Source organism: Cyrtonyx montezumae, unplaced genomic scaffold, assembly GCF_038088225.1.
Source record: "Cyrtonyx montezumae isolate F1298 unplaced genomic scaffold, pur_monq_1.0 scaffold_20, whole genome shotgun sequence".
NCBI lineage: Eukaryota > Metazoa > Chordata > Aves > Galliformes > Odontophoridae > Cyrtonyx > Cyrtonyx montezumae.
Window position 1 is genome coordinate 7,895,872 of NW_027071937.1, and position 23,637 is coordinate 7,919,508.

At 43.5% G+C, this 23,637-nt stretch overlaps 1 protein-coding gene across 1 annotated transcript in view; it reads right to left on the reverse strand.

Annotated features, from left to right (window-relative positions):
• The window catches only part of CACNA1B (calcium voltage-gated channel subunit alpha1 B), a 259,780-nt gene that overhangs the window by 117,822 nt on the left and 118,321 nt on the right, over window positions 1-23,637 (reverse strand). Inside the window, 3 exon segments of the mRNA XM_065737625.1 lie at window positions 62-118; window positions 7,978-8,093; window positions 21,468-21,571. Coding sequence (XP_065593697.1) covers window positions 62-118; window positions 7,978-8,093; window positions 21,468-21,571 — 277 coding nt within the window.

Genomic DNA, 23,637 nt, shown 5'->3' on the forward strand with positions numbered 1-23,637 from the left:
AGCATACAGCAGGTGAATCTCTCATGTTGTGGGAGGAAAACCACGCAGCAAAATGACCTACCGTCCAGAGGAGATTTCTCTTCTGCATTCTTGTCTTCCTCGGCCAGCATAACCTCCTCTGTAAGGAGAAAAACAACCAGGCTCAACCTCAGATGTATCACCAAGCTACCATCCACAAGCAATTCCTGTAGAGCATGAACCTTTCTCCAGCCCCAGGCAAAGCCAAAACCAGAGCAGGGTCCCTCTTGCCCATCCATAAGGGAGACTCTAAGGAGTGAAAGATATTCTGTGGCCATTACCACGCTTACATCTCCATCATTAAGACCAGGACTTAACCTGGAGGGAAGGGTGCAATGTCTCATGGCACAGGGTAACACAAGAGGGACTGTGCCACATCGCAGGGGACAGAAGTCACCAAATAGCCATCGGATCAAACATCTGTCAAAACAAAATCAATGGCAGTGCTGCCATAGTTCAGGTCAGCACAGTTCAAAGTACAGAACATGTGAGATGGCACCCTTGTTTTTTCATTCCTGTATAGTCTCCAAAATACAAGTTTATTCTTTCCTACACTCTAAGAATTCAAAGAGCCCTGAAAAAAAAGAAAAAAACCCACCACCCCTCTATCAGAAATGACTCATTTCTATCTGCGTGAAGAACGACTGAACTTCCCAAGGTTTCACAATGCAAATGTCATCGCCCAAGTCAGTGTGCAGCACACACCAACACTTGAAACCTCACAGTTTGTATGGTCTGAACTGCAGATTTTAGCTTGCTGCTATGAAGTTATGTAAGGGTTTTCTAAAGGACAATCTGAAGCGTACAAAATAATGAATTGGCAGCTAAACTGTATACTTCCTTGTATTATTAAAAATGACAAATTCTTCCATGTTTGGCATAGGCATAATTTAGGATCTTACTAAGAGATCTGACACTGCATTCTGACAAAACTTTACTCAAAATCCCATTTAAACGAGCCTAGATGGAAGGCTAACTACAAAAATAACAGCAAACCACAGCCAAACATCAAAGTGTGAAGCTGAAAGGGCTGTCTGGAGGAATACTGGAGGGATCAGCACTACCACACAAGTCTTATATAATCTCTTTATTAATCATCTGGGGGAGAGAGAGGATGAATGATACATTAATAAGACAGCAAATTGAGGTGGCTGGAAAATAATATTAAGGACTCAGGGAGACAAGAAACATAAGTGGAGGAGAACAAAACAAAATGCAAACTAATGCACCGAAGACACAGAAGAGGGATGGAAATCAGTAGTGCTGAGAGAGGGTTAATGTCAACTGAGCTGTAAATCTGCACTTTAAAAGGTGTGAAATCCTTAAAATAATAATTATTATATATATATAATTTGTGTGTTTTCAGAAATACCTTTGATGGGTTGGACAACTAAAATGGTCTTTTTTTTTCGATGGATCAAGAACCTTCTCTATCAAAGCTCAAAATCAAAAAGTACTTCTGATGTCTCACCTAGGGAAAAGCTATACTGGCATTCTGCAGTTAATAATACAGAAAGAGTTAAACAGCATTAATGACAATTAATAACAAACACAGTTGCCCTAAAACAGAACGGATGCTTAGATACGTCAGCCCCTTCCTGAAGACAGCTGGATAAAGGGTCTGCAAATGCAAAAAAAATAAATAAAACAAAAAGAAAAAGAAAAAGAGCAAGCTACACTGTAGGACTGCAGGGAGCAGATGCATGGCCATGCAGGTGGTGAGTAACAGAAGTATGAGCTAGCAAAGGCAGCAGGCAGGAAGCTTCTCCTTAGGAGCTACACCAGATGAGGGCACAGTGCAAGAGGTGTCTGCATAAAGATCTCAGCCAGACCTGGAGTGCTTGCTGGTCAGGACTCTGAAAAGTTGCCTGCTTCCATCACATCATATTAGAAGTTATTTAATGTGCTCCAGAAAAGAAGGAACCTATTTGCTTAGGTGGAGACTCAGTTCTGCACTCAACAGTGCAGGAGGAAAATCTCTGTATTAGTTCCTTTCAGAGATCTCTGACTGGATAGGAAAATAAGTTGTTAGTTCTCCTATTGCTGAGTGGCCTCATGTTTTATGTGTTCCTGTAATAACTGGGCATGGCTCATCTCCACCCTTTGGGCAGCAGCTGAAGAGCAATCCCAAGACTCCACATTGCCTCTGGGGCCTGCGAGCTGCACAGACATTGTGGTTTGCATGTGTACTGGGACCTTCTGATGTTCCAGTGACACCTGTGTCCCCACAGCCAGATAGATAATGGATTTTATCAGTGAGGTTTCAGAAACCAGAATGGCACATACCAGTGGGACCCTCGAATTTGCAAGCAACAATTTGATATCAGTGTATTTCCACCTACAAAATACAGAGTCCTGAGATAACTCTGCAGACCAGATGAGCCTTTACCCAAAATCCAAGGCCATGACTTGGTCCCCAATCTATCTCCCTCCACAGACATTCCTCATCCAAGTCTTGGCACTGCTGTCACTTTAAAATAAGCAAAAACTCCATCTCATCTATGCATTGTCTCAAGCCTGACTCTCCTCTATTCTCATCCTCGACAGTTACTCCCATCTGCTTTACAAGATCACATCCACCCCAGTGGGGCTTTTTGAGGTTTCAAAGCCTGCTAATAAGACAATTCATTGGAAAGAAACCACATAGTTACCAGGATTTTTTTTAAACCAGGCAGCATCCTTAGCAGACGCTCAGAAGTCGCATTGCCTTTAGTCATCACTGTAATAGAGACTGGCAGAAGATAATTAGGGAGCCTGCAAAACCTCCAGAGAATAGTTCCTCTACATTAAAAGAAATATTCAACAGAGACACAGTATTGTATCAGCAACTTCTAGCCTCCAAACAAAGGCACGGTGCCTTCACTAGGATATCAGAATGAGAAGTGTCTCAGCTACAAGATTCATTGCTGGTCATTGAGCACTGACAATGCTCAGCACATCGAAGGACCAGGAGTCAAGGCAGGCATATTGTACTGAAAAAAGGAGAGGAGGGGAAGGGAATTTAACCACAGAAGCTTCAAATTTATTAAGCAGTTAAAGTGAATAAAACACATCCCTTAGAAAAAGGCCTCACACTTTCACTCTAATTATGGGACTCTAATTTGTCTTTTTAGCAATTATAGTCTCTGGCAATCCCACATGTGCTGCCGCCATTTTTCATGGGTGTAAGGTTACTTTTCCCAGCTGCACCAAGCGTTTGTTGCTCTCTTTCTTCTACAAAAGGCTGAAAGCTGAGGTTTGCAAAAATTTGTTCTGTCAGGGAATGGCATGGGTTGGTGGTGATCACAAATATAGGGTGATGGTTGGACTGGATGATCCTAGTGGTCATTCCAACCTCAATGATTCCATGTTACAGTGGAGCTGAAAGAGAGAACTGCAACCCATGCGCAAAGCCTGCTTACTCCAGAAGAAAATAAAAGCTCAGAATCAGTGCTGTGTGAAAGAGATGGACCGGCAAAGAATTAAAATGCAGAAGACAGGTGACTTGACTGGCTCTGAACAGAAAGACTTCGAGTCCCTGAGCAGTGTGTTTTCAAAATGATGCATGTCCTTGTAAGATAAGAGAAACATCTTCAAAAGAATATTTGTGGACTTACAAACTCTTTACTCTGTGCAGAGAACTAGAACTTCTCTCTGATCGAAAGGCAGTGTGACAGCCTCATGGCCTCTGCATTTTTGAGGAGTTTATCTGAAAAAGCATGTTTTAATTCCTCCTAAAGACACAATTTCAAACTGACTTGCCACCACATTCGCATGGTGCAAAAAAACCCACCCAAACAACCAGCATTAACAGAGCAGCCCTGTCCTGACAAGCAGCAGGTGGGACAGGACAGGGGTACTGGTCACCAGTAAGACTTTACTTGATATTGATTGAACTGGAGAAGTGACATTTTATGAGAGTGGTATATCTGTGCCTCGAGGAGAGGCATGGTGGGAAGCATTGGTTGTTTGCACCTCTGTCAGCTGACTGCCAGCATTGGGAAGAGATGGTCTATTTAAGGAATTTGGTAAAAACAGAAAACTGATTTCATTCAAGTTAGGATTACTGGTCCATTTCTAAATGAGCCACACCTTTTGCTTCTAAATAATACAGAGTCAACATTTATGGGTTTGACCTGGCAATTACTGTATGAATTACTGGTCTAAATTCTGTGAGAAGCAAGAAATCAGGATTTGATCATTGCTTCTGGCCTGAAACTCACAGCACTGAGCATCTTACTGCTTTGAAGACACTTCCAGGTTTGTAAGACATGTGGGGCAACAGGACGTTTTATCACAACACCCCTAAAAGGACTCCACCGAGTTACAATTTTCCATGCTTAATCTTTTCTCTTGGCCTCATGACAAACACGTACAGATATTCTTCATGAAATCTCCTGTTGTTTCATTTTAAAGATATACTCTCCTGAACAGCCTATGCCTTCATCCTTCAACATACTTGTGAGAAGTAGGTGAAGCAAAAGCCTCATCCCTGATCTTTGCGTGATCCTATTTCAAGAAAATCAATCCAGCTTCTAAGGAAACTGGTTGGACGAGTTTATTTTTCTTGTAAGCATTAGCTACATTACAATTCTTCCCTTTGTTCCCACCCCTTCAGTAAAGAAGGCTTTTGTTAATCACTCCATCAATTAAAGCTTCCTGTATTAAGTAGTCACACATTAAGGATGTCACTGTTTAAAACACCTTAGTATAGATTCCTCAAGCAAATACACTGCTGATTATATTAAACAATCCACATCTAAAATAGCCTAAGCTACATTTGCTTCTGTTTCAAGTATAGCTGTACTTCTGGTGATTAATCAGTAATGAGCTGGCACCAAAGCATTTTAGCTGTGCCAAGGTACCTCCTTGAAAATGTTGCAGGTATTATTTATTAACATTTTCTTCCTTTTTAGAGCCTTATTTCACCGTTGGAAAAAAAATAAAAATAAAAAGTACTCCTAAAAAAAAAGGAAGATGTATGGACATTTACTCAGGGTCCAGGCTACTAAGGAGTTTCATTCTTACAACATAAGTGTCTGTTAAGATAAGTCATCAGACCAAGTCTAGAACGTGATCAAGTCACATAGCATTTAAGTAGAAAATGAAGACCTATTGTTTTCTTCTGGTGTACTAAACAGACTACAGTCTCAGTATAAAAAAGCAGTTAATAGTATCAACCTCCAAAGTTTATCAGAATCACCTGTTTAATGCAAGAGGTAATAAAATTTTATGCACTTTATGAATAAAGATGACTCCAAGAAACATTAAAAGTCAGAAGTGGTCAATAAATGATGAGCAGAACTCTAAATCAAAATCACTGTTGACAGACAGGAGGTAGCTTACAGATGAAGGAATATTTCAGTCATTCAAATACTTCCTTTGTTTCTAAACCACTTACAGCCCTTGAGGTAAGAACTTGAGCATGACAGAAAACAAAGAAACCTCCCTTCCAGCTCCAGTAACTGCTCAATATATGGGAACTGCTACAGAGCAAAGAAAACCAGATTAAGACGGCCCCTAAGATGCTGGAACTCAGCTTTCCATTCTCCCTACCTTGCACCAAAAATAAATGAGGAAAAAAATGAACAAAATGCTCAGAGATAGGTACTATAAATATTAAAAGCCTGGAGAGCCTTCCATGGGAAGGGAGGAAACAAGCAGATTGGCTCTGCACGCTTTGGAGCAGAAGAAAAATCAGGTGAAACAAGGTGGAAATAGACCAGAAAAAAAGAGGAGTCATAAAAAGAAATACACTCCTGTGCAGAAAGACAACATTTTTAAAATCAAGGATGAAAATATTTTTCTTCATTCAAAACAACTATTGATGTGTGGAAGGCCTTGCTGCAGGATTCTTTGAGGTCAAGGATGCTAGAAGGATTTAAAAAAGAATCAGATATTTACATGATTAATAAACAAAAACCTCCACAGTTACACTAGAGTAGGACATCAAGACCCTTTTCTCTTTCTATTATGCAAAGATTTTGTAACATCTCTATGACATGTTTCTGCTCTTCCTGCAAAGAAATTTGGTTTTGATTTGGCCACTGGCCCGTGAGGAGTCCTGGTCAAGGAATCTGGTTTGGAGATTTCTGATGCTCAGGATCATAGCTGAAATCCCAGCCTCAAAAGCAGAAATGGGAAATCCCGTTTGATTGCACGGCTCCACGTTTCAGTGCCTGAATTCTCTCTTTGGTCTAGCCTTCAAGGGATATTTTGTATTTAAAGATATACTAAAATTAAGTTGACTTTAATTATTGTTAGTCAGCTGTACTAGAAAGCTTTTTTATATTCCTATCATACTTTCAACAGTGCCTTAACAGGACATTTTTATTTTTCCCTAATTCAGCTCATTTGCATACACTGTTTGTTCTGGAAGACCTTCTGAACCTCGTGTTATTAAATAAAATAAAAAGATGGGTGTTTCAGAGCAACTTCACTGTATATTCACGTGGCATTTATGCAGAACTTGCAACACAGAAATCAAAAAGCCAGTCATTCCCGCAGGGATTCAATGCTTGGAGCAGACTAGCTGTGTTTTGTAACTTCTCCACCTCAACTTTCAGACCTCAAGATTCAGACAACAACCTCCTCATAGTGGACTGTTCATAACACAGCAGGCTCCAGAATGAAATGAAGCAATACACATCCATGCAAAAATTGTCTTCTTTATCACATTAATGGAGAAATTGGGTTTGAGAATCCTAGAAAAGACAATATCCCTAAAAGCAAGATGGCAGCAGAGTCAAGGCAGAACCACAGCACTCTGCTCCAGCAAACCAATAAACCATCAATTAATTTGAATTTGAGTTAGCAAAACAGCTGTAAAAAAATGAGAAGACAAGTTCCAAATTGAAAAAAAAGCAAATGTTCCTATTTTTTTAATCCGACAGTCACAGAATTAAGGGGAGGTAAAGTGTGGTTGCCTAATTGAAGGCAGTTGCTGTTGAAGATGAACAGTGATAAAAGTCAATACAATTGGCACTCGGCTGTCACCGTGGATAATGCTCTGGGGAATAATGGGTTCAAGCCACCACATAGTTCAGAGCAGAGATATAGCAGCAGCCCATAGCTTCAGGAAAACACCACATGCCAATTCTGCCACCAACCATCAACTGGTGTCCAACAAGCCACAATAGTGTTGGACCTCAGTTTAACTAGTCACAGCAGGCAGGGATTAAGCTGACCTGCCTACAAAGGCACCTGAAATTCTAGTTGTGAAGCCACCACCACTTTTTCTCTCCATCATTTTTTTAAAAGGCATTTTCACTTTACTCTTGTTTAAGCTTTGCAGAAATACAAGCACAGAAGCAAATGTAAATGAATTGTGGTTATGTCCATATATATCAGAAGGATTATTGGTAATCTTTACTGTCCAATGAAAAAGGAAAAGAAAAACATACTTTTTTGTTAAATTGAAGTACTTAGGACTTTGTTAAAGTTGATCACTGCTCGCAATAAAGTGTAATGTTCGGTTATAATTGTTATAAAGCAATGTTAATGTGTGCTGGGGTAAGTTTAATGAACGTGATCTTTGCAGCTCATAAAAATGACATTCCAGTGTATTTTGCCATCATAGCAACAGGGGCTTATGAAATAGCTGTGGTGGAAAGTAAATAAAATATAAATGACTCATGTAAAGCAACAGTTTCACCACAGTGGAGAATTAGCACTATATTGCTTTTTGTATTGTAGTGTTTTAATGCAATTAGTATCCTAATGTTTTGCTCCTCAGCAAAAAAAAGTCTGACCAAGTCCTTCATTTGTGCTTAATCGACCCGGGATCATCTGCAATAACTTCCGTGTGATCGCTCAGAAGCAATTCCAACAAAACCAGTAAGTGCAGTCTGGGCCGTGCTGTCTTGGATGACACCGTCTTGTCTTGGACTGACTTGGATGGCACCAAGAACAGATCCTTGCCATCATCAGAGTCTACATGCCACACCCCTTAGTGAACCAGCATTAGTTGTCTCCTCCTACCTGCTTTGAAGATCCACTCCAAATACCCATTTAGCTCCCGCTCTATTTGCTGTTGCCTACGGAGTTTCAGGAAAGCTCGACGGTTTTCTACCCTCTCTCGTTCTTTGGCAAATTCACTACAGAGAGAGAAGAATGAGAAAATACATCACACAATGTCATGGACAATATGCACTTTCTCCCTCATTTTAGAGAATAACTTCACAAAGACTGTGAAGTCAGCAGCAGCAGTTAGTTGAAACCATATCACACTACACATCAGTGTCCAACAAGCTCCCACTTTGATTCCACTAGAAGCAGAATATTTGTCATAGAGGCACCAGCAACCAGTTTGGGAAGAGATCTGCTCTTCCCAGTTAGCTTTCCTCAGAGTTTTCCTAGGCTGAAGCCAGCTTTGACAAACACAAGTGCAATGACAGCTGTAGGTGAGGTTGGGTATTCTGGAAAAAGGAGAAATACCCCAGATACTCTGGGTTGAGCTTTGCTGAAGTCTAATGGAAAGAATCAAATCACCACAATGGGAGCATATGCAGAGCATGGGTCAGGAAGCAACCAAATAACACAGGCTGGAAAAAGAAAAAAAAGATACTCAACCACTAACAAAATCTTGTCCAAGTACATCCTACAGCCTACTTGGAAATGATGCTAAGATGACAGAGCAGCCACCACTCCCAGACACTCACACTGGGAGTTTCCCCAGACTAATCTGTATCACCTCTAAGGAGCTCCTGATGCTCCAGCTGAGGTGACCTCTGCAGGTGCATGTGACCATCTACTGCTTATACATCTCTAAACCAGCTCCTACAGCCCCTCACTCTGAGCACACACCAGTATGTGGCTAAAGGAGTGAATCCCACAATAGCTTAACCTATATAGTTAACCTCAATGAAATTCTGTCTCTCACATATACCAGTGCCCTACTCTTTGTTCCATTTAACCTCTTAATACTGCTGTGTCCTTCCTTGCAAGGCTTAACTTTGCTCTTTGGTAAAGTCTCCCCTTGTCACCTATTTGTTATCCACAAATACTTTTCAGTTAAAAATCTAACAAGGTGCAGGAGATGGAAGGAAGGTGGAAGAATGGAGAAAAAGGAACTGCAAGTGCCAAAGCCAGCTTTACATTCACAGCCTACATTTCAACCTTTAAATCTGATGCTTTTGCTTAGTTTGGCAGGACTGACCCAAGGAGAAAGGGACTGCAGAACTCAGCTCAGCACTGCAGCACACACTGCTACAGCCACAATGTGAGAGCTGCAATTAACTAAGATGTGATCCTCATTCCCCTCTCCTGTCTACCGCTGACTGCACAGCCCATGACCCATCCTTGAAAGAGAGGAAGTCAAAACATCACTCTGCACTGATGGCATTCAGCACGTCTACATGGGAACTCAGGAACCAGCATGTGTCAGCCAGGGTGCCCATTTTTTCCCTCTTCCTTTTTAATGTTCTCATTTCTGGTTCTGCACCTGCTGGTAGGGCCATGGACCTTCTCCTGAGCGGTATTCCTCAGAGGCTGGTGCTGGGATTGGCACTGTTGAGCATTTCGATTGGTGACACTGAGTGCACTCTCAGCAAATTTCCAGATGAGACAAACTTGAGTGATGCAGCTCACACACTGGAGGGAAGGGCTGTGACCCAGAGAGATGTGGACAGGCTTGAGAGATGGGCCCACGTGAACCTCATGGAGATCAATGAGGCCAAGTGTCAGGTCCTGCCCTCGAGCTGAGGCAATCACAAGCACAAATTCAGGCTGTAGATTGGTTGATTGAAAGGACCCCTATAGAGAACTTGGGGATTCCAGTGGACAAAAAGCTTGGGGCCAGCAGTGTGCCCTTGCAGCCTAGAAAGTCAACTGTATCCTGGGCAAAAAAGCAGTGCGGTCAGAAGATTGAGGAGATGTCTGTGCCATTTTACTCCTCTCTTATCTCCCTAAGCCAGCTGGTTTGCCTGGCCATAGAAGCTGGGAAAGCAGCTTTCAAGAGAAGACCAAAATACTTTGGGTCTCTGCTCATTGACTGCCTTCTGAGCACAGCAGAGCTCTAGAAGGTTGAAAACTGGAAGGTTGCGATGCATGGGCTTCCTAGTGGAAGAAACCATCCCTCACCTTTCTCCTACCTCATGAGATTTGATTAAGCTGGAATCTGTCAAAATTTATGAAATGCATTAATAAAAGCATGCTTATCCCTCCTCCTCTGAATTCATCATCATTCAAGAACTGAAATATTCCCCGTCTGCGGTAACTGGAAAAATCTCAGAATTTCTTTATGAGAGATTTTTAGCAAAATTTCAGACCAATTTCAAAGAAAAAGGGAATAAATTATAAAAATGGAATAAATCCAGAAATACTTAAGATGGAGGTTGTCTGCCTGTTTTAACTGAAGCTTGGAAAACCCCATAGTAATGTTTGATAGCAGTAAAGAAAACTACATTTTAATCCAGCATAATTGCTATTTATGCCACTGATGTTAAAAATGAAAAAAATTCTCCCAAACTTTCTTGGAAATCTGGGCAGAAAATAGGCTGCCTCCTGCCCAGCTTTACAACCAGGATGTTCTGTATAGCAGCTAATTCTGGAACAAAGAATATTAAATAATATTCATCCATTCTTGTCCTTCACTCTTAACAGCTACTGCGTGCCCCCAAGATGCCTCCCAGAACATTCCCTTTTCAGCACTGCCTGGAGAGGCGTAAGGAGGTGGAGAGCTGGAAAGGTTGGCACTCCTACACACAGCAGAGCATCAGGAGACACTGCTTAAGATGAAGATGAGATCTGCCTGGATAGATGACTACAGTGCATTTCAGTTAAAACATGACAGTTGCGAATAACTGATTCTACAGAGACAGCAGGAGTAGACATCAATGGAAGGGCATTCATCATGGAAACCATATGCCATACCAGTCAAGCTCAAATGTGTCACATTTTTCTTCTCAAGAATGGTCGGTGCTTAAAGTCACCATGAAAATGAATGATTGTTACTTGTCACATTGGTGGAAGGACGAGTAAAATAAATCATGGTGTGAATATGCACTGGAATGGCCACTTCAGGGAAACTCGAGAGTTTCCCAGTCACAAGAGCAACAAGGTCAACTCATGAGTAACCACCAGGGTCTATAAAATAACATACTCCAATGACATTCTTACAGTTAATTTATCCATGCTATTCTTAAGTGAAAAAACATTCACACCAATCGAAAAGGAAAACAAACAAAAACCCTGATCTACCTGCTCTGTTCAACTTTCCTGTATGGGAGCTGAGATGGAGTACTGTGTAACAGGCTGCCTGGTCTTGGGTTTTGTGGCACGCACCCAAGCTTGCTGCAAGACTAATCACATCATTCAACATCTGTAATTCATGCTTTCCCAGTAGAAAGAAGACAGAAAGGCTTCCCACTCAAAAGAAAGAAGTAGAGAGAGACGATATAGCGTTGCTAGCACTAATAGTGGTGGTGATTAGCGATTCACGATAATGACATAGGTAATTAGCTCCTCATTCAGAACAGTACCACTGAGCTACACATGATCTCATGAAAACTCATCTCTTGTACTGAGAGAAAAGCCATCCCATCCTCTACTGAATCTAAAGTACCGTTCAGAGCAAACAAAAAGAAGCACAAATCTCAGGAGTACTTCAACAAGAATTCCCAGAAAGGAGTTTTAAAAGTCTTCAGAATGTTAAGTCTAGAACAACAACAACAACAAAGTGACTTTAAGAACTGACTTCATCTCTAGTCCAAATATTTCAAAGGAATGAGCAAAACTGAGGCACCGAGGGACAGGAGACCCACAAAACTGCCAGAGAAATTCAAATGGGTGACTTGCTTGCAATGGAACTAGCCCGGTCTACAGAGGTTTGACTGCCTGAGTCACTAATTGGCCAAAATGAATTTCCAGGTGGAGAAAGAAAATAGGCCAAGACAGAAGGCTTGATTTGTGAGCTTTGTTGCTTGAACATGGAACAGTGCCCATGAACAGACTTGTTATTTGACAGCAGCCTGTTAAACAGCCCACATCACTCAAGAGCAATGAGGGACAGGCTGGAGACAGCTGAAGGAATACACCAACTCCTCTGGCTGCTTGACATGCAAGTTGGAGGAGCATCACTGTAGGAGACACAAGCCAGAGGAGCAGCAGTTGCACAAACTCACTTGTTTTGTGCTACTCGAGGACTATCTGGATGGGGAGAGACCAGGGAAAGAAACCCAAGAAAAAGATTCAGGGCCAATTATTTTCCAAACTGTCTGTAAGCCTTCGGCAAGAACAACACCGAACTAGAAATTTCCATAGGATGCTACAGTAGGAATCCAGAGAAGCACTTGTAGGACACCTGACAAATGGACATGTTGACTGATAAAACTTGTAAGATGGACACGAAACTACCTATTTTTTTTTCCTTTTTTGTTTTTCTTCAGTAAAACCAGGTTTCTTGTGTTACTGCTCACTCAGGGGCCATACTTTAGTCATCACACCCTCCAGAACACTAGGATAACCTTTCCAGCACAAGAGAAGAATCTACATGCAAGCAGAAACACTTGATTGGGCTTTAAGGGTAGACATCCACTTCCTAACATTTGTTCTGGTTAATCAACTGTGGGACAGAACTAGAAAATAACCTTCAGTTAATTTTTAGCTTCCTTCTCAAGCCTCTGTGATGAAGGGGTTTGCCACCTTTCCCCAGTCCAACATAACCCCTACTGCTCTTCATTAAGAGAAAAGATAGTGGCTTTAAATTGCAGCAGGGAAGGTTCATGTTGGATATTAGGAAAAAAATCTTCTCAGAGAGGATGGTGAGGTATCAGAATCAGCTGCCCAGGGACGTGGTAGTCACCATCTCTGGTTCAAGAAAAATGGAGATGCTGCTCCAAGCAACTTGACTTTGTGGTATGGTGGAGATGGACTGATAGTTGGACTTGATCTTAGTGGTCTTTCCAACCTTGACAGTTCTATGATTATACTCCTTGGATGAAGCTCATTATGACAGCATGGTGGGCAGATTCCTGCTGATCCCCCTCCTCATACTTATGTCATCCTGCAGTGCTGCAAGGCTCTTGTGACTGAATTTGCTGCCTCACCCACACAGTCCTGCGAAGCGGTTCACTTCAGCAGGGCCTGATCTGGTTAAAAATCCCAGCATTTCATTCAATAACCACATCAGCACCCAGGTGTCTACAGAAAAGTAGATTCTCGCTCCAGGGAAAGAATTTGTTCTGCAAGTTCATATCTCTGCCTTCCATCTTTCTGTAGAACAGTAAATCCTTTATAAGGGGAAGACTCTCCTGGATGCAGCAAAAAAAAAAAAAAAAACGATGAACACCTTTATGACTGTAACTGTTTATACAACAAAGGACACAAAGCCTTGGCAGTGCTAAACATCTATCTTACTTTCTGCAAGCCTGTACTGTGGGAGACAGAGACACGGAGGTAGTTCTGGAAGAAAGGGAGCACACAGAGGGCCAGCAGGAGCAAGATGAGGCTGAACTGTTCATGGCAGCACACAGGATTTCAGGAGACAGGGAGAGGATGGAGGGGAAGAGGGAGCTCAAGGTTCCCTTCAGTGTTATCGCTGAGGTGGATGCCAGTATGTTAAAAATAGAAGTGGAGAGTAGAATGGGTAGAACTGAGGTTTCTTAGTGCTGAACACAATACAATAGTGTGGGTCCTCACCTGCCCCACGTTGTCCCATCAGCTGCAAGAAATCCCAAATACACCCAGGAGTTATCTGTTTCTGTCTCACAATCAACCAAGATGACCTCAGGAATGATTTGAGGGGGAATGCCCATCTCCCCTGGACATGCAGACCTGGTTGAACTGCTTCACCCCTCCTAGCATACCCCACTTAGGGATAAGGATAAGGACTGGCTCAATCAATTCTGCATGGCTGGAGCTGCTGCTACTTCCTCCTCATTGCTCTTAAGAGGAGGACAAAATTTCTTACTTCAACTAGCTGATAAAGGATGAAAGTATCACTGTGAGACTGATCTCTCAGCACTGAGCCAGGCTTCACAGCCACTTTTATCACTCAGCATAGAGGAAAATGCTTCAATTGCAAGCCAGGTATGGGATATATCTTGTATTTCTAGAAAGACAGTGCAGAGGTGAAGCCTTCAATATATCTTCCTTCCTTTTGTCGCTGCATCCAGCTTGTGCCAATTTGATTCCACCTATCCTGATCTGAAATGCTGTGAATGCAACAGATGGGCAAACTCAGCCCCAACAAGGCAACAATGGGTGTTGGAGGGACAAGGACACATCATTTATCTCATAGTACCAACAGACAGTATTCAGTGCATGAGCTGGATGGAGCACCAGCTCTGTTCCTCAAGCCTGCTCAGTCAAAGCAGAGTCCCCAGGCAATTAAAAATTTGGTCTCTTAAGTGTCATTCCCATCTTACAGGCTTTAATTCCCAATGCAACATAACAGAAGGACAGATAAACATAGAAATGTAGAATCATTTCACTTGGGAACACTTTTGAGATCATCAAGTCCAAACCTGACCTAAAGAAAGAGGCTCTGGGTAACAAAAGAAAGCAATTTGGGCCCCCATTACCATGCTTTAGAGTGGAAAAATGAGGGCTTGTACTCTACAGTGGATGGTTTGATATGAGGCTTTTAACCTTTCCAAGTGGAGCTTTGGTCTATCCAGTTTGGGTACAGGACCCTGAAGTGATGCTGTGGTCTCTCAAAATGGGTGTTTGAACCCCAAAAGAGACTTTGGGACCTACATATCAGGCTTTACTTCTTGGCATATGGCTTTAGGCACATGAGAGGAGGCTCTGAGCACTAAAATGAGGCTTTGGGCCCTTACAAAGGGTAGCTTTGGCCGTAAGAGGAGATCTGTGGCCCTAAAATGAGGCCTTGTCCCCCAGAATGAGGATTTGAACACTAAAAAGGAGAATTTGTTCAGTCAGAGAAGACCACAGACTCCCAGGAGGAGGCTTTCTACCCTAAAAATAAAGCCTTGGGCCCTAAAATAAGACTCTGGACCTAAAAAGTTAGGCTGCAAGTGATAAAATGATGGCTTTGGAGTCCAAGTATAGGCTCTTGTCCCTGAAAATAAGGGTTTGGTGCTTAATGATGAAACTGTGGCCTGTAAAATAGAATCATAAAATACCCTGAGTTGGAAGGGACCCCCAAACATAGAATCAGTAAGGCTGAAAAAGACTATTCAGGTCATCTAGCCCAACCATCAACCCATTTGTCCTGTCTTTCTCGTCCCTTTTAAGCACAGGTTGGAGAAAGAATAAAACTATGAGAAAGCAAGCAGAATTCCATATCTTTTCAGGATGGTTTTTCCAATGCAAACAGTTAACAGGAGCCAAAGTCAGATCACAGCAGGTAACAGCAGACTTGGAACAAATTTTCAGGGAAAATGAATGATTGTCTCTGTAATGAGGGAGAAGGAGGACACAAGAACACTTTGCCATTATGACAAATTAATCAGCCTCATTCTCCTCCAGCCTCTGCACATCTTGCAGGCTGAAGTTTTACGATCTCAATCTGGCAAAAATCCTCAGGCTGGGAAAACATGTCACGAAACCCAGCAGAGCAAGTCATCAAGACAGCCAGTTCAACAAGGTCCAAACAGGGCTCTGCTTCTTCCCCTCAAGATGCTCAAACAGCCCCAGGATCTCAGCAATCCAAGGCACTACTGTCAGATACACATGCAGATATTCCCTGGGAAGACCAGAACACAAGACAGTGCTTAAAGTGACTGCCCACAGAGCATCATCCCACATTGCAGACTGCTCAGAACAGTGTGCAGCAGTGAAGAGTGAAAGCACCTTTTACCTGACCCTCATTTCACCTGCAAAGTGCCTGCACAGTCCGTGGCCATGTCCCTTGCCAAGCTCCTGCTGTTACAAAGATGCTACATCCACAGAAAACATCTCCCTGCCATTCTTGCAGCAGGTGGACCTATACAGCATGAGGCCAGTGTTGCATATCACAGGTCAGAACAACATTAAGGTGATACTTAAACAGAGAAGATGCAAGCAGGCAAAGTGTGCTGCTCCACATTTTGGTCATGGCAGCTGGATGAGTTAACCTCAGGAAGGATCATTACTCCTTATCGGCCGCTTTAGAAACACCTCAGGCTTCAACATAAATATTTGAGGATGTGACAAGCAACATTTTTCACACTCAAAAAGCACAGACTCAGAAGTATTCCAACACATCATCCCCAGCAGGCTGCCCTCTCTGGACAGTGTTCCCACTGTCTCCACTCCCACATCACTGCCCACTGCTGTGAGAAACAGTGCCAGAAAGCACTTAGACTTGAAATAAGTCCATCTCTGTCGCAGCATCCCATGATAACATTTATCCTCTTTGCATTCTGTAATCCAAAGCATCAAAACAGTAACAAACACACTGTACAGAATTATTCAGCTGATTGCCAGGCAAAATTAATGTCCAGTTCAACACCCAAGCAGTAGGAAACTCTGTAATCCCATCAGCCCATAGCTGAGAGGGGAAACAGCACCAGGACGAGACAGATTTTCAAGTCACTGCAAAGAGAGGAAAACCACTGGGAAACAAATGGTGCTTATGGAGATGGGTGGGAAGAGCCACCAGATGCCTGCTTGTATCTTGCTAGTAAGAAATCATGCAAAGGCATACAAATGAATGAGCATTGGTCAGGACTTCAAGGGATATTTTATTCTCTCCTCATTGGAAACTGCAGAGCCACGTGCAGAGTTCAATTCAAGAAAAAAAAAATCAGGATAATCACAGAGCATTTTCTAGTTAGAATCGAAGCTAAATCCCATGGCATCCTCAGCAGAAAACAACCCCGTGCTTGGGGGAAAAGTAAAAGGTGTCTAAGGTCAAATCTTGTTAGAATCGCAGAATCATTAAGGTTGGAAAGACCTCTAAGATCATCAGTCCAACCCCCATCCATCCCACCACGCCCACTGACCACATCCCTCAGTGGCATATCTCCATGGCTCTGGAACACCTCCAGGGACAGCGATTCAAACACTCCCCAGGCTCTCCTGGCCCAATAAAGCCCCACCACTCATCAAATCCTTCAGAAAAAGTTAACCTCATTTCTCCTGCTCCATTGATTTCTTCAGGGCAGTTGAGTTTTGTCAGTTCACAAAAAGATCAAGAGAGCAAGCACCAGAGAGTGAAAACAGAAAGCAGGGGGAATACACAAGAAGTACAGAGGAAAAGTCCCAACTAGGAACACAAAGCTGTATTACCCCTACAATGCTGCAAGCCGGATGCTGCTCTCCTGCTGGTGAGCCCCACATCTTTTGTAAACAGAGATAGAGGACTGCAGGAGTTGTTTGAGCTGCAGTTCACTTGTGTATATATATGTGACCACCACTATACACTGGGAAAACTGTATCTTACAGTGTCCATTGGTTGAGAAAATCACACTCATGCTCATGACCTGAACCATGGCTGGGGGGAAAACAGCTATGAATTTACTAAGGCTGATGCCCAGCTTCAGCACTATGGTGGGCAGGCAGCACATCAATCCACCTCATCACATCCTGAAACAAATACAGGAGAACCCAGCACTCCTATTGTACCATCAAACAAATAATGTTCCCAAGAACTCTGTACCCCATATCCTAGAACTGTTGGGGATATCTCAATATCTGGTGGCACACGGAGATCCAAGCTGTGCTGGCAGTCTAGCTACAGAGGGACAGGGAAAAGGTGTCAGGGACAGAAAAGGAACAGAATGCAGAGAGCACCTTTTAGGGAGGGTGCTTAAATATTAGCTGATGACAAGAGCACCAGCAGAGCTTTGATCAGCATGCTGAAGGAGGACACTCTGTACCGCAGGAAGAGTCTCATTTAATCTGAATGATAACGTCCACATGCTTTTAATTACCTCTTTAGCCATGTACTCAGAGGATTTTGACATCTCATCTGTGGCCTGAGATTTGGGGTTATTTTTGTACCAAGTTTTTACAAAGACTTACATATTTCCTATCTCCCTGCCACTTCCCTGTCTTCACATTTATTCTAGGTCCAGAAGCAGCAGTGGAGGAGAAAGGTTGTTTGCTCTTTACTTTTAAACGAGTATCATATCTTCTGTAACATTTGCATTGCAATTGCTGCTGTATTTTGCTAGCACAGGAGGCTCGGGATCCCAACCAGGCCAATCTATCTCCACTGCTCAAACAGATAAGCCCAGGAGCTAAGCCCACCTCATGAGGTGTCTGCCCAGTGTTGATGAGGGCTCTCAAGCAACTGCAGAAAGGCAGAAAATTCCATTAAGACTTGTGGAAAAACTCTGTATAATCTAGCATCAGTAGGAAGCTCAATAACTTTGTTGTCATTTCAGCTTATTTATATTGCCATATTCAGTGATAGCGTCCACATAACTTCTTCAGAAATATGTGCTTTCCTTATTGTCTACTACAGAGCACAAATACATGAGAGAAAATAACTCAAAACTGATGGCAATGAAAAATACTTCAGGAAAAGACTTTTCTTTCCAAAGCACAGTGGCATGCTGAAGATTAACTCTCTAATACTTAGAGCGAATACTCATGGTCAGGCATTGGAATAGGCAGCAGAGGAAAATGGCAAAAACACTGTCCCTGGAGGTGTCTGAGAACCATGGAGACACTGAGGGATATGGGCATGGTGGCGACGGGTTGATGGCTGGACTTAATGATCATAGAGGTCTTTTCCAACCTTAATGATTTTATGAATATGGCAAAAGACTGAAAAATCAACAGTGACAAAGATTTTGAAAGAACCTGTGAAACTGGTGGCCTAATCTTGGCTTTGCAATTGTTGCCTGGGGGAACGTTACATCCCCTCTCTCCTCCCCACCACTCCCTTTGTAAAGTGCAGAGAGGGAAGAGGGCAGAGCACGGTGTCATCCAAAGGCTGTGAGGTGCTCAGATGATGAAAGTAAGCAGCATGTGACCGATCACCTGGATTACAGGCTCTTTGTAGAACCCCTAATCCTAAATTAATTTTCTTCTATAGAAAGAAGGTGGGACATTGCTGAGGAGTTGCTAGCTGTAATGGGGGTTGCATTACATCCTTGAGTGACACTCTACTCTGTGAAAGTCAACATGCATTTACCAAAGACCCCTTCTCTGTAGTTCTTTTTCAACGATCAAAACCTCCATGCACAAAGACTTCTACAAAGAATAACCTCCAACTAAAATGCATATTTTCCTCAAGTGCTGTCTGGGGCTTTCTGTTAGTAAATGCAACAACAGTTTGTGCCTTCAGAAGGTCTTTTTTGTTTCTACAGCATCTTTCCCTCTCTGGACCATTCCAATACACACAGATTTCTTCACTGCTCAATAGCTTCAAGCCCACCAGGTGCCTGCTGAGCAATGTGGTCAACACCTGTGCTGCATGGTTTATTTTCTTCGGTCTCTCCCCAGGAATTATTCCACCCAAGGACATCAAACTGTGATACAGAATAGAATTTAGAAGCTTCTCTCAATGAAAAAAAATATCATTATCCTTACCACTAGCAAAGGGAAACCAGACACACAGAAATACCTTTTTGCTTTTTTTTTCCTCTTTCAGATGATACACATTTATATAATATTCGTATCTTGCCCCGAGCAACAGGAGGCTTTCAGGACAGCCAGTCCACGGTCCCCATCTTTCAGTCACCAAACACTCTTGAATCAGACAATAGAACAGGAGCCTGCAGGCTTCCAGGCTTTGTTTTAAATCACAAGCATACATTTCAGCCCATGTGGGCTGACCTACCATGAAATGAAGAAGATGAGCTACCTAATGAACCACACTCAGCCCTGCCTCTGGTTCTTGCTTTAAATCATACGTCAAACACACACAGCCACCGAGCTCTCCTTTGCAGAGCATCTGATGTGATGGGATGTCTGAGGAAAGGCTTTGATTCAGCAGCTTTCGTTGATCATGGCCACTCTTCAAGGACCAAACAGTCAATGTGTTGAACCACCTGGCCTTCTCCATGACCTTGTCTTGTTAGATAGCACGTATCTCCTCAACCCCAAACAGAACTGCCTTGCTGCTTCCTACTCCTCACCTCAGCTCATGCACTGACAGTGAGGATCCCTAACAAAATACTAAATTTGAGGATGAATCTATCCTTTGGAAAACATTTTTCTTTCTCTAGTCACTTAAAGAGCAAACCTGCAGCACCAAAAGGCATTTATCAGTCAACAGCATTAACTCTTTTATCTCTCCCTAAGACAGAAACAAATTTATATCTTTACAGATCTGCATAATTGAGATCACCTGGATGAGCAAAGAAGAAATTGCGTGCAAAATGAGGTGCCACAGTCTAAGAGCTCACAAATCATTAAGATGAGTCAGATTGTTAAATGCAGATCAAATTTCCACAGATGCTGGGGGCATTCCAGCTAGGCTTCAAGCCTGGCAGCCTGATCTTCACAATGGCCCAAACCCAACTTTCGAAGCCAGCAAATGCCGAATCCTTGGCTGACCCCCTGGAGTTTGAGTATCAAGAGACCTAGATGTTCCTAAAATCTAGACACTGGTTTAAACAACTAGAGTTTAGAAGGGAAGGAAGAAAGGAAGGGAAGGAAGAAAGGAAGGGAAGGAAGAAAGGAAGGGAAGGAAGAAAGGAAGGGAAGGAAGAAAGGAAGGGAGGGGAGGGAAGGGAGGGGAGGGAAGGGGAGGGAAGGGAAGGGAAGGGAAGGGAAGGGAAGGGAAGGGAAGGGAAGGGAAGGGAAGGGAAGGGAAGGGAAGGGAAGGGAAGGGAAGGGAAGGGAAGGGAAGGGAAGGGAAGGGAAGGGAAGGGAAGGGAAGGGAAGGGAAGGGAAGGGAAGGGAAGGGAAGGGAAGGGAAGGGAAGGGAAGGGAAGGGAAGGGAAGGGAAGGGAAGGGAAGGGAAGGGAAGGGAAGGGAAGGGAAGGGAAGGGAAGGGAAGGGAAGGGAAGGGAAGGGAAGGGAAGGGAAGGGAAGGGAAGGGAAGGGAAGGGAAGGGAAGGGAAGGGAAGGGAAGGGAAGGGAAGGAGGGAGGGAAGGAGGGAGGGAGGGAGGGAGGGAGGGAGGGAGGGAGGGAGGGAGGGAGGGAGGGAGGGAGGGAGGGAGGGAGGGAGGGAGGGAGGGAGGGAGGGAGGGAGGGAGGGAGGAAAAAAAAACAAGATCTTCTAATTAGCTTTTGTTTGAGTTTCGTATTTCCCCATGCTGCACAGCTAGACCAAATGTGATGTGAACACTGATTTCCAAGGCAATGCAAGAGTAAGTGGAGGCAGAATAGGCCCACGTCGGTATAGTTAGATGGAGATCACTTAACTTGTGTCTGGACTCAGAATCATCTCAACAGTGGATTTCTTGCCTGCTCATCCTGTGACCTACGGCTCTGAAGTGTTAAAGAAACCAACCACAGTGAGGGAAGGGCAGAGTATGAAATGTACAGAGGGGGACAGTGTACAGTGTGATGGATCACTCCATCTGCTCCTTTTTGACTGCACCCTCTCCACATTGCTAAAACCAATACAACATCCCTTTTGGTATCCAGGTAGAGACAGACAAAGTACTCATTAGAGTCTTACCCTGATAGTACACCCAGCACCAAGTTGAGCATGAAGAAGGAGCCAATGATGATGAGAGGGATGAAGTAAAGCCAGTTCCAGGTATTTCCTGCAGCATCGTTTGTCTGGAAAGCAAGAGAAGAGGAGAGAGACAAATAAATATTAAGGAGACACAGAAACAAAATACCATCAAGTGTAGTGCAGGGGGCACTGGTGATTCCCTTCAGATTTTGATGGGGATGTCAACCACCGATACATTGGTTAGCTATCATGACCAGCTGGAATGCCAATGAGAGATGTGATGAACCATTGCCTGTACCACAATTTATTGTCAGCTCCAGCACAAAAGTTCATCTCTAATCCTGGAGGGGACCAAAATTGACCATGGTGAATTTTAGTGCCCTAACTCAGTGTACCATCTGCATCATCCTCGTCCTTACTCCTCACTCTGAGTTCCTTCATACTGAGCATCAGTGCAGTGTCTCCACCTGAAGTATGGGAAAGAACCACAGCCTTCCACTAATCCGGACTTCATGGCACTGTGCCCAGGATCTGCACACATGTAGCACAAGACAAGAAGTCTGCAAGAAAAAGAGGCATCTTCGCAGTGACTGCAATGCCACAGCTGCTTGCTCAGCACCTTGGAATTGTCATCAAAGCCTGGTCTGAGGCTCCCTGAGCAAGCAGCAGCCCAGATTAGGGGGAGGGAAGGGTGGTTGAGTTTGTGACAGTTTCTGCGTTCACCAAGCACAAGGGAGATCTTTAAGGAGCTGGTGAAAAGTAAAACACCACACAGATGCATACTGAGAAAAATGCAGATTCTGCTCTTGTGAGTCAAGAAGGCAGCAATCTGAGAATGTCAAGTGTAGAGCAGGGAGGAGGGGAAGAAATACAGAGACCCAAATACATCACTGCTGCTCCTCCCATTGAGAATAAGGAATAGCATGACCTACCCATCCAACAAGACTAAATGCAGCCAGGACTACTCCAGCTGTGCATGCTCAATGCCATCTTGGAGTGCCTTTGCATAGGTAGAGTGCACCCATGACATGGGTGACCAATGTGATCACGTTTTATGCAGGTGATAACGCCCATAACATCGATGCAAATCAATACTTTCTGAGTTGTTTTTAATATGGTGCACAAATCCTTCCTCGAGGAATCTTCGCTGGATCAAAAATGACAAGCCTTTCTCCAAACAGCTAACATCTTCAGAAATACCCATGTCAGCTGGTCAGCTACTCACCCATGAGGAGCAGGGTCTAACTGACCTATCCGCCTACCAGCCCTGCCAAAGGCAAAACCACTATGTGACAGAGAATCGAAGAGAAAACAGGCTGGGAAAATGAAAGCAAAAAGGCAGGAAAACTCCGTTCAACCCATTATCTCCTTACAGGGATTTTAATGCCTTTTCCAATACTTGTCATCACATCCCAGCCTCCGTTCTCGTTTTGCTGACCATAGTGGCAGCCCTCATGCCACCCATTGCTCAGCAAGGCTGGGAGCTGTCATCAGCCAGGCAAAGGGGACTGAAAACCCAAAAGGAAGAGTTAGAAGAAGGGAACAGATGGGAGAAGAGAAACCACATAAACATGCAAAGAGAGTGCAGCAGGTTCATTGCTGCCAAATGATCGTTTATCATTTATTTATTCATTTGAAGCCCAAACTTGGCGACAGATCCACAATTGCATGCCACGATCAAAGCCCTTAAAATGAAATGTGCTAAAATACAACTAATTAACCATCTTCCTCTGAGCTCCCGCAAGACTGCCTGATGCTCAGGGCAGGGCAGAGCCTTGCTCTGTCACTTCTCTCTCATGTAGGGATCCAGGACAACCCAGAGGACAAAACACCAGCAAGAAAGTGAGCAGCAATTCCCTCCTGAAAGCAGAGCCTTCACGGACAAGCAGTGTCTTTCTCAGTGCTGTTAAACACACTTGAACCCAAGCAGAGTTTATGGCAGAAGCTTTGCCATGGTGAGATGCTTCAGCAAATCAAATCCGGGAGCTGACAGGAAAACCATGCTCCTCTCCTCCAGGAAAAGTCCTGCAGGCACCTCCTTGCACACAGCAGCTGGGGCTTGGGCTGTGGTCCAGCTCCAGACTTGCTCATTAAGTAGGATGAGCCAAAAGATGAAATCAATTTTAATGTTCCAGCTGACATATTTCACTGGAGTAATGCCTGGCTGACT